Raw genomic sequence first — 14,036 nt, forward strand, 5'->3', positions numbered from 1 at the left:
CGAATATGGAGTTGTGTATTCAATAGAGCAAACTGTAACTTTCAGGTTACTATTTCGTGACAAACTTCAAGCACACTGTAAACATTCTTCAAACATACTAATTTTTAATCTATAAGTTTCCACATTTTTTGGTAACAATTTTTAAACACACTGTAACTTTTCAATAACTATTTTGTAACATTTTTCCACTGCAATGTAACTAACATTTTTCGAAACACACTAACTTCTTAACATCAATAAAGTCATACTTTCATAATATGCCTAATTACGTTTGTTACATCAACTTCATATGTGTTTCATATCGGACAGGGTATGACAGTATGCTTAACAAGTTTTCGATGATGACAAGCCAGAGTTCAGACCCGTGTACGTAGCATCATGATGGTATAAACACAGTTACCGTATATGATAATAGATGTTACAGTCATACTACATGAATTACAACCTTATGAATAATAACAGTATACCAACCTTTCCGCTTTCGACCATATGATCGCAACTTTCGTGGCATTTCTTGCTCAAGCAGATGTGACGTCGATGCACTGGCGTGCAAAGGTGGTTGCACCGTACATTGACCCTCTTCGGCAGGTTCTATGACGTTTGACCTGTATTGCTCCTGCTCTTGCTCTTGAAGCTGTATAATGCTTCCTTGCGCAGTTGTTGTCATGGTGGTCCCTTGTTCCAATCCGCGACTGATGTTATCGGGTACGACTGATGAGGTAGGAATTGGATTCTCCACGTCCATTACATCTTCATTCAGCTCTGGATCTTGGATACCTTCAATATTTGTCCTCGTATTGGCATCGTCTTTCTCGGCCTGCGCTGCATTATGCTCGTCTTCATCAGACCCTTCCGCATCAATTTCTTCAGCATCATCATCCTCGTCGTCTGCCCCTTCTTCGGCAGATTGAAATTCCGGCTCTTCTTCGGTATCAGGACTCTTGTGCATTGTATAGTCCTCCTGTACAGGTTTTTTTCCTTTGTCCAATGCTTCAGTCCCAGAAGTGGAAGCTTTTGCTCTCGGCTGAGAGGAGAGGATTTCTGCAATCTTCAATATCCTTCGTTGGCTACTAACAGCAATGTTATACAGCTCATTTAGCTCAGCCTGCAGTTAGATGATGAAATTATCAATCCATAAATGAGCCACATGCTCTCAACAATTTCATACAATACAGGCATATACAATAGTACATTTACGCAAAGGTTCTTAATTTAACATTTGAATTGCGGCCATAGGTTCTATAACTGTAACTTATATACTAAAAAATAAAATGGTCACCCGGGATCATTGAAACTTCATACATTTATAACATGATTGGCCAAGAGATCACTATATTTCTGTATTTCCATTCATGTGACTTAATTTTTAATAACTCTCTAGACAGGGATGTAATATTGGGATTGGTATCACATATTAACATGATACTACAACATGAATGAAGTTGATAGGCCTATCAATAACCAATAACGTTGCTTACAATATGCAGTAATTACGTCTAATCAAACAACAAATTTCATTAAATCATGGAACAGACCCACTTACACCGATATCGGCGTGCCCGCTGTTCATCAGCATTCCTACCAAATCAGGGGGTAGTTCAGTACTCTGCCCATCATATTCATTATCTTCCGGATCATATTGTCCAATCTTTAACAACAAATTAAACCAACCATTTCAATAGAAAAGCCACGCAATACATAGACCACTACCTTTTATATGAAATGAGATCAATAATATATAACATTTTACCAGTTTTCCTTTTCCATAAGCTCCAAGATTTTTAATCTCAAGTGCATCCCTTTCAGAGATCAGAGCATCTGTCCATGCCTTAGCTCGCGGAGTAGTCCTCGACACTTTATGCTTCAGTATTTGTACCCGATCAAGATAATGAATCTGCAATACAATACAGTAATTAATTCAACTGTAGATAAACTTGACCACACTGTTAAAACATCATCGTAGACGCATTCATTTGAGCATAATCTAATCAATCCATCGCACTGAATTTGATAAAATGTGGAAATACAGACAGTAGTTATGAAGGCACGCAAAACTAATTGACTCTCTGGTGCACTGTGTAACAATTAGAGCATATTTTCGTCATGACTACAACTATCTAATCTTACCAGCAGAACGAAGATACAACCGCCAACGTATTGGTGCTGCTTTTCACTTTTCTTTTGCACCTCTAGCACCTTATTGCATAGTACGATCCTCACATACTCAGCCCAGTTCAATCTGGCTACCCTATCAACCAATTGCGTACAGTTCCAAACCTTTATTTTGTGCTCGGCTCTAGTGGTTGGAGCCAGTAGACATCCACAACAAAATGCCACGAATAGTCTTAAGAATTCTTCCCCTGCATTCATGGCTACCAACTCATTTGGGAGCTCATTCCATTTGTATGTCCTACGACTTGGTCCACTTCCCCCAACCTCGGTTGTATCGGTGTCTTCAACTGGAACGGGACCTTCGTTCGGGATCCCCAGGATTAAACTGATATCCTTTGACGTTAAAGGTAGCACACCATCTCCACCAACATTTAAACTGCTCAATGTCGGATTAAAGTTGTCAACAAGCCAGGTAGCTATGCCACTAGGAATCCAGTGACACTGTATGTCTAGCAGCCCTCCAAATCCTATGTCTCTAATCTGCTGCTTCTTAGTTTCATCGATTCGTGAAACTAAACTTGACATCTGCTTTGGCGAGCATCGGATAGTGTACTTCTGATTCTACACCATTTTTTAGATATATGCATTAGACTAATATAAGTTTCATTAAATGTTTGATGAATCATGCCGTGTATTTACCTTGATTTGAACCCGTGCTTTTCGCAATATCGGCTTTCCTAGACGTTCCATTTCTTTCTCATACTCTTCTTTCTCTTTCAAATATTCCTCCTTTCGCTTCCTCATTTCTTCCTCACTCAACTTATTATATGCTGCCCGGGCAATGTCATTGTACTGCATTGAATAAATAAAATCAAAAAACACGTTAGACTAAACACAAAATAATTGCTCGTTTCACTATTTTTCCCTTAGGCACCCCATCGGTTCAATGATTCTTCAGTTTATTTTGCTAGGACAGCATACCTCGGTCAGCTTAACACCCTTCGCCGAAACCGTGTGTTGATACTCTTTCCTGTCCACATTCAAAACTCCAAAGTTATATGTGCTATTTAGTACCATTATTTTTCCCTCATATTCAATAATCTTACCTGAACTTCATCCATGGATTCAATGGTGGGACTGGTTCTGCGACCTCGCTTGTTCCCGCTGTAATCAGTTCTTCCTCCCCACCTAAACGATCATTCCTTTTACTGCTTCTTTTCCTTCCCATCCTGCCCCTGAACAGTCAACATTGTAATGCTGAATAATGATGCCAAGTCTAACCTGCCAAGACCTTACGCAAGCACTGGCCACTTACCTATTCGATGAAGTGGGTGCTGCACCGTGTTCTGTACCACCACTTGTTTCGGCGAGTTCTTCTCTGTCTGCTTCCTGAAGTGTGCTTCCTGCTCGCGTTCTTGCCATTGTAAACTAATGTTTTTAACAAACATATTGCACTTCAGTTCCAAAATTTTTTTTCCAACCACAGTCATAACATATCATGAAGTACTGCTAAACATAATATATGAGCATCAAATATTAGTCACGCTAGTTATAGTACAACCTGTAACATTTTTTCTCACACTCAGTAACTCATTCTTCACAGTTTGTTATTTATTCCAACTGCCACTAATCTACATAATCTGTTGTTCTACCTATCAGATTGTACTTCATCCATCAATTTCTTCTTCTATTTATTATGCTACTGTACAATACCAATGCAGTAGAATAAGGGGCCATCCAAATTTATAGTATCTTCATGAAATTCTATAGACCAGTTCTATTATTGTAACTTCTGATCTATTACGTGTAACAACTATCAAAGATGATGTCCAACCACAACAATTATTGTACAAGTAATCTTCCTTTTCACAATTTGTTTGTCTCAATACCAAATTTTCTGGTTAATTATCCCTCATTTAGTCATTTCATAATCTATTCCCCTGCCTATCAAGTTCAATTCAATCACATTCTCCTTTATTTATCACCCTCTTCAACAATATGAATGAAGCAACAAACCCGTTAAACAATTTTACGTCATTGTTCATCCAATTTTACAGTGCACTTCTCCTAGTGTCACTATTAAATGACTGCGTGTAATGACTATCCAACATGATGTGCACCTACAATAACTAGTAAGATTCTTAACCGTTATTCCACACTAACTATGCTAAACCTCATGATTTGTTATTCCGTCTGTCTCACATTGCCAACTTATAACCTACTCTCGTACTCATTCACTTCCAACCTAGAAACTTGTCTCTCTTTATGCAAGTAAACCAATAACCTGTAACATCAATGTAAAAGAAAATATGAGAAGCACAACTGAGTACAAAACATTAAAACTCTGTTATTTCTCTGTACCTGTTAAACCACAACATGTAACAATTATCCAACACTGTGTTAATGCACACGCCCTAATACAATAAACTTACACCAATCAAGACACAAATACGACATCTCAATTTCAAAATAACATTTTCATTAGCAAGTATGAGACGCACAACTCAGTACAAAACATTTGAACTCTATTATTTCTATGTACCTGTTCAACCACAACATGTAACAATTATCCAACACTGTGTTTGTGCACACGAACTAATACAATAAACTTACACCATTCAAGACCCAAAAACGCCATCCCAATTTCAAAATAACATTTTCATTAGCAAGTATGAGACGCACAACTCAGTACAAAACATTTGAACTCTATTATTTCTATGTACCTGTTCAACCACAACATGTAACAATTATCCAACACTGTGTTCGTGCACACGAACTAATACAATAAACTTACACCATTCAAGACCCAAAAACGCCATCCCAATTTCATGATAACATTCTTGCTTCTCCTTGCTATTTTTTCAGTATCCAATGTTGCACTTCCACAGCTTTTCGCAATGTCACGCCGGAGAGTGTTGCCAATCTCGTATTTTCCCCTCTTATTTCTCCCTTCGTGGCTTTTCGCATGCAACTGCTTCGTCTGGTTTGGGTGGGAGTCTAAGTGCGGCTTTTCATTTTGGTTTGGGCGGGACTTTGCTTACTAGTGGTCATAACGTTCCGTTTCTTGCCGTTACGGTCAGCAGAGCAAAACCATTTTTTTTATTGTCTCACTTAATAAAACGACGTCGTTTTGGGCCAAACTGAAGCCTTTTGACGTGGTTTATTTCTGGCCTTACCTTTCTTTCTGTGAGGGGACCGTTCAGGAGCGGTCCTTCTGAGGACCGCTCCTGCCCCGTATCCCATTCCGCATGACATTGACATTGATAATGCTCAGCATGACACTAACAACATGAGTCCAACACACAATATTTGTTTAAGTAAGTAACACGACCTTATCAATTGATTCAACTTAGGGTAATTCACATGTCAAATCAATATTGCACTATCTCTACTTTTATTACACTTTCACTCATAATAAATTACACTCAACACAATATAATAATATCACCCCATAATCAAATCAAACATTTATTTTTATAATGCCTCGCTGGTGTTGTATTTTCTTGCGGACAGCTGAAACCGGAATCCTTCCTTGCTTTCGACGGAGTCTTTGAGCCTCGACAACCTATACCAAGGTTGTAATATTCTGATGCATATTGATTTCCCATTGATGAATTAAAATAACCAAGTGTTGGATGCATGTGAAAATGGATACGAAAACTTGGTGGATTTTGATAATTTGATGGACGATTGGAATTGGGCAAATTTGGTGGAATACCAGAAAATAAAAAAAATTGGGGTAATTTTGAAAATTTTGTTGGTTTTGATTTTGGGAAGAAGATGAATTTTCTATATTTGGAACATTAAGCATATTCCTAAAACTATTAAAATTCTCATCCATAATGAGAAAATAAGAGCACTTTGAGGAATTGTATAAATGGTTGAAGGAAATGAGTAATACAGTATGAGAAATGAAGAAATATGAGGGTGAGAAATGAAAAAAAAAATTATACCTTATTTATCAAAAAAAATTTGAACTTCAAGTAACGGTACAATTTTTTTAATGAAAAGAAAAAAAAGTGAGCAACGGTCATCAAACAACGATCCAATTGATTTGATTAAAAAAAAAGTAGAAAAGGCCCACAGTTGGGCCCCATCAACAGAGCATTACATGCATATTATGCTCATTGAACTCCCCCAATAAGGATAACACGCTCCATTCAATGCCGTTGGAGCCACCCTTATGTTAATAAACACTAAATTTGGTTAGAACTGTCAATAGGATCGAGCCAGCCTAAGTTCAGCCCAGTCGACCCGAGAAAAAGCTTGATTAACCTAGCCTTTCACCGAGCCAAAATGAGCTTGACCCTAAATATTGGCCTGAATTAAATGCAAACCAAGTTTATACCTTATTTGGCTCAAACCCGATATAGGTTGTGCCCTTTAATTTGTATGTACTTATGTATGTATGTGTGTGTACATATATATACACACACACACATACACAAATTCTTGATTTATGTACTTTTTAATTATGTTACTAGTCCATGTATAATTTAATATTGTGATCCTGTGAAAGTTAAATTAGTTTTAAAATTAATAGTTATAATAATTATATTAAGGAAATTAAGAGATAATAAGTGAATTTGGGTTAAACCTACATTAGATTCACAACTCAAATATTTTGTGAGTTAAGTATGAATTTCATATTTATCAATTCGAAACTCATAATTCGAAATTCGAAAGTGGTACAAATTATATGAGTCAAACCCAGACTTATTAAAGCCCGACTCAAATGGTCCAATTGGCAGGCCTATAGTTGGCCCACCATTTCTCATACCACTGTTCTACTCTAAAGTCCAAACCCCAACCTACAGAATCTTTCTGTGGCACACCAACAAAACTTGTGTCATATTCCGCTTTTATTTAATAAGTAGTCTATTCTGTAATTAAAAAAATTGTAGCCTATACTATAATTGAAGTTCTTTTGTGACAAAAGCGAGTAACTATTCCAAGATGTATGTGAGAACCCGTAAATTTCCTTATTTCTAGGCCTTATTTTAATGATTTGCACACCTTTTATGCATTTTCTTTATTAGAAAATTTTCTAAATAATTTTTATGAGTAAATATAGGTTTTAGATGATTTTTCTAGTATCGGTTAGTTTTTGAGAAATTAAGAGCGTATACTGGACGTGGGACCCGCTAGTGCGGAAAGTTCGAAAAAATTCGGCCAACTAGGTTAAGTTTTGGATACCGGATTTAAATTATCGGGTGCTAAGAGATAATTAGAGGTTACCAAGTGGATTGGTGTGAGAGGAAACAAAGTGATATGCATGCATTAAATAGGGTGACAAGTGTCACCATATGATTAAATCTTGCATTTTGACTACTATTCACCTTTTTACCATTTTACTAAATAAACCCAAAAATTGATCAAAATCACTTCATTTCCAAGCTTATTGTGGCCGGCTCTCTCCAAGCAAAAGAAAGGAAAAGCTCTCCAAGTTCTTGCTTCAATCTTGCTCAAATCCAACAATTCAACCATTTAATCTTGCTTTTGTTCCATAAAAACCCTTAAGTGAGTGATTGTGAGGTGATTAGTGGAGTTGTTTGGAGGATTAAGGTGCCAAGTTGCTCTTTTCCTTTGGTTACTAAGGTGAGTAGTGAAGGAACCCCTCTCCTCTATCTAATGATGTTTAATTAATGACTTGTGGTAGCCTAAGGGATGAGATTAGGTGTTATTTCATGATTTTGGTTGAGATTGATGACATTTTCTATTTAATCATGATTTTTTTGATTTAATATGATTCATATGTTGTGGCCATGGATGATGATGGGAAATGATCTGGAATGAAACCTTAGTGTGTCAATTGTAGTTATTTGCGGAAAATTTCCGCATTGAACGGAAATTTCGGAAGTAAGGGTTTCGATTACCCCCTTTCTGCCTGGTACTGTTCATCATAGTTAGAGGCCGAATTAGCCTTGGATTAAAACATGAAAGTTGTATAGAATGATATTTTAGAGATGCCTGCAAAATTTCAGGTCAATCGGAGTAGCGTAGCTTATGAAAAGACTGAATTACCCTTGCTGCCCTGTTTCTACCCGAATTTGATAATTGCTTCTGTAATTGGTTAATTTGGTTGGGAATACTTCTGATTTGATTATTGACACCTTCTTAAGAAATGTAGCCTGGTGTCTTAGCTTTCGGATGGCTTTGGAATCACTTGATTTGGACTTAGGTAGCCTGAATTACGGTTCTTTAACCAGAATGCGGTTTGTTAACCTGTTTTTGCAGTTCTGGTTTAGTATATTGAATTTTTGACCTGGTTGCACTAGAAACTGGACTGAGTAGCCTTCTTCAACATTGTATCCCTACCTCTTAGCTTCGAAACGGTGTGTATTGTACCTCTATCTGATAATCGTAGTACCAATGGTGCCAAAACCGCAAAATGATATCAAAAACTGTTTTTATGGTTTAGAGCTTAATTCCATTTCCGGATTTCCCTGGTTTACTCTAGTGCTTATACATTCTTATGGAGCCCTATTTTGGTAGTATGTGGAATTGGTTTATGACTTGTAATCGAGTTTTATTGTGCTTATTTGAATATTTTAGGGTGTGACGGTGAGTAAAGACGCTCTTTGGGCGGAAGTTTACGAAATTCCACTTGCTTGCTTGGTGAGTGTACTACTCACTTGCTTGTTACTGTGTGGCTTTGTCTATTTGAACTGAATGCCTTGAATGCTTATTTGCACTGTTGAAACTGATTAAAGTGAGGGTGTACTTGACCGCTCTCACCCCTTTTGTATTATATATGACTGTTTACCGTGAAATTGAATGATACATGCAAATACTTGAATTGGTGTCGTATGGACGAGTATCCAACGGCCTTACTGTTACTACTGAGCTCAACCCCATTGGTAGTCGATTGAATCGAGCCAGCGAGGGCTTGGTCGTGAAAGTTGACGAGCCATGGGGACTGTTATATGGAATCTTGTAGTAGTGAGACTCTTGATTCCGGTATACTCGAGTATTACCAAATTTCTACTGTTTGGAGTTCGGGCCCGGTGGGGGTATGTTGGGTGGAAGGAATGGACGTAAAGTGGAGCCTACGGTTGGTTACTCTTAAACATTGACGGAGGGTCAATGAGGTCCGATCAAGAATGCAAGCGAGGAAAGGGGCTCTTGAGAGCCGCCCGTATCCTTTTATCAACACTATTGATGTGTGCCTTTGCTTACTTTTGATGTATTGGAATGAGAAGCTTGATGCTTATATGAACTTTGCTGCTTGAGTGATAGTATATCACTGGGCGTAAGCTCATTCTGTTCCTTTTGTTTTCCTTACAGGAAATTGATTACTTGTGGAAAGGTTGTACATGTTGGTTGCCGAGTTGAGCTTATGTAAATGTATTTTTGAATAGCTCCTTTTGGGCAAAACCCTAACTGTATTTTGATCTAATTATCTCGCTTTTGTTTTGTAAATTACAAACGTATGTATATAACACTGCTTAACCCTGTTTATGGGTCTTATTTGGTTTGGAAATATTTTTCCGAGTTATATGACATGGCACCCACTACTCACCGACGATTTGATTTACGTTTGGCTATCTTGCGATTCCGGCTTGTGTGAGCACGTTTTATTTTTCCGGAACGTTTTAGATCGCGTTTGTCTACAACGTTAGTCCTGGCGAGAGCTGGGCAGGCAGTCCGCTAACCTCTTTGGTTCGCCTTAGGGGAAGGTGGGGCTGTCACAATGTACATGGTTATGAACACGTTGTACATTATAAGGTCACTATTGTAAATAATTTTATTCATTGTGTAAATAATGAATCCTATTTCATTAGTTTTAGAACCCTATTATAAATTTGACGTCATTGTACATTTTGTAAATTAAGAAGAATGGCCAAATTTCCTGTGATTGTTGTTTGTTGCTGAAACTATTTCAATCATTTATCCTTCTTAGGTGGTCTTTTTCTCTTTCTAGGCCCCAAATGCGATTTAGTGGGGAGAGTTACATTTTTTTCTTCAAGCTTTCAAGTAATACAAACATTTACAATTATAAAACATTTCCAAAAAAAATCATCATCATTACGTTATGTGAAAATCAAATTATTTTAAAAAAATGTAAATATCAATCAATCTGTTGCGGAATTCACCAACACCCCTTTAATCAGGCGAATTTCCGGAATGACGTTAAAATGAGAAAATATTACAAAAGTGGTGTTAGTTGGGTGGGTGTTCTACTTTAAGGGTTGCCGCAAATCGTAAGAGAGGCTTCATCGAAAATTGCTTTAAATTTCAAATTTTTTTTGGCATCGAAATTAAGGGAGAGGAATTTTTTTTTTTTAAATGCTTCGCCGCTCATGAAATCTGCGGCGAAGTGAAAATTTATTAAAAGGAATCATCGCAGATTTCATGTGCAGCGATTTCTTTTATTTATTATTTATTTTTAACCCTAACCCTAACCCTAACACTAAATCTCTAACCCTAGTCCCTAAACCCTAACCCTAAAACCCTAATCCTTGTGATACGATTCTTGAAACGTTAAAACGAATCAAGAACGTTAACCACAAGCCCGGATCTAGGTTAGGAATCAACACTTGGGGATGGAGTTCATAATCTATCTTGAACTGCACAAGAAAGACTAGAACGGATAGGATAATACCACAATCAAGGTGAATACTTGATTGATAAGTTGACGAATCACCTTAGGGCAACTCTAAGATGTTCAATGGTGGCTTCACAAGCCAAGAAGACCTCTTTCATTCACGAAAGAAATCTGGAAAATTTTCTCAACTTTATTCAATGCCCTAAAAACATTAAAGCTAAAGCGTTTTATAGCCTTTTACAAGACCAAACTCCTAATCCAACTAGAAAATGAGAAACTTAACTCTAACTCCACTTGACTCTACGAATTAACTCCAACTCGGCTACTAACTATAGTCAACATGACCTTTTAGCCATTTATTCCATTAATTAATGACTCAACTTGATAAACTAAAGCTGTTGGAATTAATCTAGGCAAACGGCACCAGCACAAAGAAACTCAAACCAAAAAACTATAACATTAACTAAGGAAAAATGACTCTTTATAGCCTTAGCTAGGCTCAACAGCTGGCTTGGCTTCTTTAGCAACTAGATCCCGTATCATTCCTCTCCTCTTAAAGGCGATTTGCCCACAAATCGAAGCACGAAGGGTGACAATTCGAATGACATGCCGACGGGCCAGCCTTGTGATGATCATAAGCCAAGGTGTCATCCAAAGAAAAACCCTCCACTTGTCAAGTTGGAAAAGACATCGTTTAGCTTCTTGAATCTCACAAATCAGCTTTAATTATGCTCAACTAATTCACTTGTATGCGTGAGGTAAGGGTCCTCAAAATGATGCAAAGTAGCTCCCATGAAGTCAAACTCCTCACTCTTGAATAAACTTGCAAATTGATTTGGCACATGATCAGCCCCAATATCTCCATAAGAAGGATTTAGCTCGTCTTTAGTTATGCACACCAATGCCGCTTTCTTCTTCTCTTTTTCAACCAAACTTATTTCCTTTTCTTGCTCACGCATTGACCTTTTCTTTTGTTCACATTCTAGCTCATATTCTTCATGTAGTCTTACTTCATCTTCATGGACTTGTCTAGGGGTAAGAGGAACAAGAGTAATCTTTTTATCACCATGCATGAAGGAATACCTGTTAGTTCAACCATCGAAGTGGACAACTTTGTCATATTGCCAAGGGCGACCTAAGATCAAGTGACTCGCTTGCATTGGTACCACCTCGCACACTACTTCATCTTCATACTTACTAATGCGAAATGGTACCTTCACTTGTCTATAAACACATCCACCACCATCATTATTTAGCTATTGAAGTTGATATGGCTTAGGGTGCTTGGTGGATAGAAGAAACAATTTCTCAACCATGAACAAACTCGCCACATTTGTGCAACTTCCACCATCAATTATTAAACCACAAAACTTGTCCTTAATGTGACGACGAGTGTAGAATAAGTTCTCTTTTTGTACACATTTCTCCTCTATTGCTCGGGTAGCAAGCAATTTCCTTACTACAAAGACTCCAACATTCCCTTCAAATGCCAATTCTTCCTCCGAGGCGTCGCTTTCCTCCACTAAAGGTGTCATACCTTCACAATCGTCCTCATCATCTGACACCACTTCTCCATTAGGCAAGATAAGCATGGTCCTATGGTTGGGACATTGAGATGCTATGTGTCCAAAACCTTGACACTTGAAGCATTTAGCATCCCGACTTTGTGGTTTTGGAGTTCTTTGGCTAATTTCCATCTCGGCCTTAGGTGTTGGTTTAGTATCATTTGGTCTCAATTTTGGTGGTTCAAAAGCTCCTATGGTTTTGTCCTCACTTCTTAAGGGCAAGTTTCGCCAATTCCCAACTTGATGGGTGGGATTTGATTGAGTGTTACCCCTCCTCTTGAGGCGCCTTTCCACCTTCACCGTCTTATCCAACAACTCATTTAAGTCAAGGTAATAATGTAACTCCACAATTTCAGCAATTTCATCCCCCAATCCACACAAAAATCTAGCTATATTGGCCTCCAAATCCTCATGAACATCAGCCCTCATCATGGCCATTTCCATTTCCTTTACCTAGGTTTCCGACTAATTTTTGGTCGGAATCCACCACGTGACTTGCATGTGCTCATTTTTTAAGGGCAAAATTGTCAAATCAATTTTTACATAATCTGATTCATAGTCCTTCACATTTCACAAAATATATTTTTTCGTCCCTAACATTTTATAAAATGAATTGTTTCGTTCCTCACATTTCAAAAAATGAATTTTTCCATCCCTCACATTTTTCAAAATGAATTTTTTCATCCCCCATTGATCATGTGTACGAATAACTTTTTTTCTATAAACCCACGTATATGTCAATTTGATTTTACCTAAACAGTATGAATAACATGTAATTTATCTCTATTGGATTTCATCTAAACATGTTAATCGTAGTTATACACATGCTATTCAATAGATATATATAGGGGTTTAAAACTAATAATTTTGTTTGAAACCCATGTATATATTTATATGATTTCAGCATTTGAATCTATTCAATATTTGTGACATTTCTCTTTTGGTAATAATTTATTTATTGAGTTATATAATAAGGTCATCTAATTAATGGGTCCTAACTCGAATTCTATAATTGTACTAACAAATTTCAGTTTAAATCTGAAATTTCTATTCGACACTTTTAAGATCAACAGTTGAATTACTTGCCTTGTGATTGTTTTAAAATTTGAAAGTGCCAATCACTTATTTCTTTTTGTTATACTTTTCTTTTGTTTACTTTTTCTATCCAAATTTAATTCGATATAAACACTCGATAATATTTACAATTAAATATCATCTTTATTTTCAAATTTCGAGTAAATGAAAATGAATATAAGTAAAAAACTAATAATTTTTTTAAACCCATGTATATATCTATTTGATTTCACTTAAGCAGTACGAATAGTCTGTAATATATCTCTATTTGATTTCACATGTTATTCGTACTGTTCAAGTGAAATCAAATAGATATATATATGAATTTAAAAAAAATCAATCACACACATGATCAATAAAAGATGAAAAAATTCATTTTGAAAAATGTGAAGGATGAAAAAATTCATTTTGTGAAATATAAGAGATGAAAAAATTTATTTTATGAAATGTGAGGGATTATGAATCGAATTATATAAAATTTGATTTGACAATTTTGCCCTTAAAATATGATCACGTGCAAGACACGTAGTGAATTTCGACAAAAAACTAGTCGAAAACCTAAGTAGGGATCAAATTTGACCAATGTGAATTTATAAAAGACGTAAAATTACACTTCTAAAAGTGAGGAACGAAAAAAGTTATTTTGTAAAATGTAAGAAACGTTTTGAACGATTTTCCCGAATAATAAACTTTAAAGAAGGTTAGCATAATTTTTAAAACTGTAGCAAGGAGGAGGC

The 14,036-nt window shown here is 36.7% G+C and overlaps 1 protein-coding gene across 1 annotated transcript; it reads right to left on the minus strand.

Annotated features, from left to right (window-relative positions):
* Positions 1-663: 663 nt before the first annotated feature.
* Positions 664-3,534, minus strand: LOC140005540 (uncharacterized). The gene is made up of 9 exons (XM_072046548.1): positions 3,428-3,534; positions 3,219-3,347; positions 3,094-3,142; positions 2,812-2,964; positions 2,128-2,733; positions 1,751-1,894; positions 1,544-1,648; positions 778-1,105; positions 664-692 (listed from the first exon to the last, which is right to left on the minus strand). The coding sequence occupies exons 1-9, from the start codon at positions 3,532-3,534 to the stop codon at positions 664-666; spliced, it is 1,650 nt and encodes a 549-aa protein (XP_071902649.1).
* Positions 3,535-14,036: the final 10,502 nt, after the last annotated feature.

The sequence above is a fragment of the Coffea arabica genome, chromosome 4e (assembly GCF_036785885.1).
Source record: "Coffea arabica cultivar ET-39 chromosome 4e, Coffea Arabica ET-39 HiFi, whole genome shotgun sequence".
Lineage (NCBI taxonomy): Eukaryota > Viridiplantae > Streptophyta > Magnoliopsida > Gentianales > Rubiaceae > Coffea > Coffea arabica.

What these genes read in the sequence shown, in the direction of transcription:
- LOC140005540 (XM_072046548.1), bottom strand. Translation starts at nt 3,534, where the DNA reads ATGGCAAGAACGCGAGCAGGAAGCACACTTCAGGAAGCAGACAGAGAA. An exon ending in GTTGTATCTTCGTTCTGCTG is followed by an intron (nt 1,895 to 2,127) that starts GTAAGATTAGAT and finishes ATTGTATTGCAG; the next exon opens with ATTCATTATCTTGATCGGGT. An exon ending in CTTATGGAAAAGGAAAACTG is followed by an intron (nt 1,649 to 1,750) that starts GTAAAATGTTAT and finishes TTGTTGTTAAAG; the next exon opens with ATTGGACAATATGATCCGGA.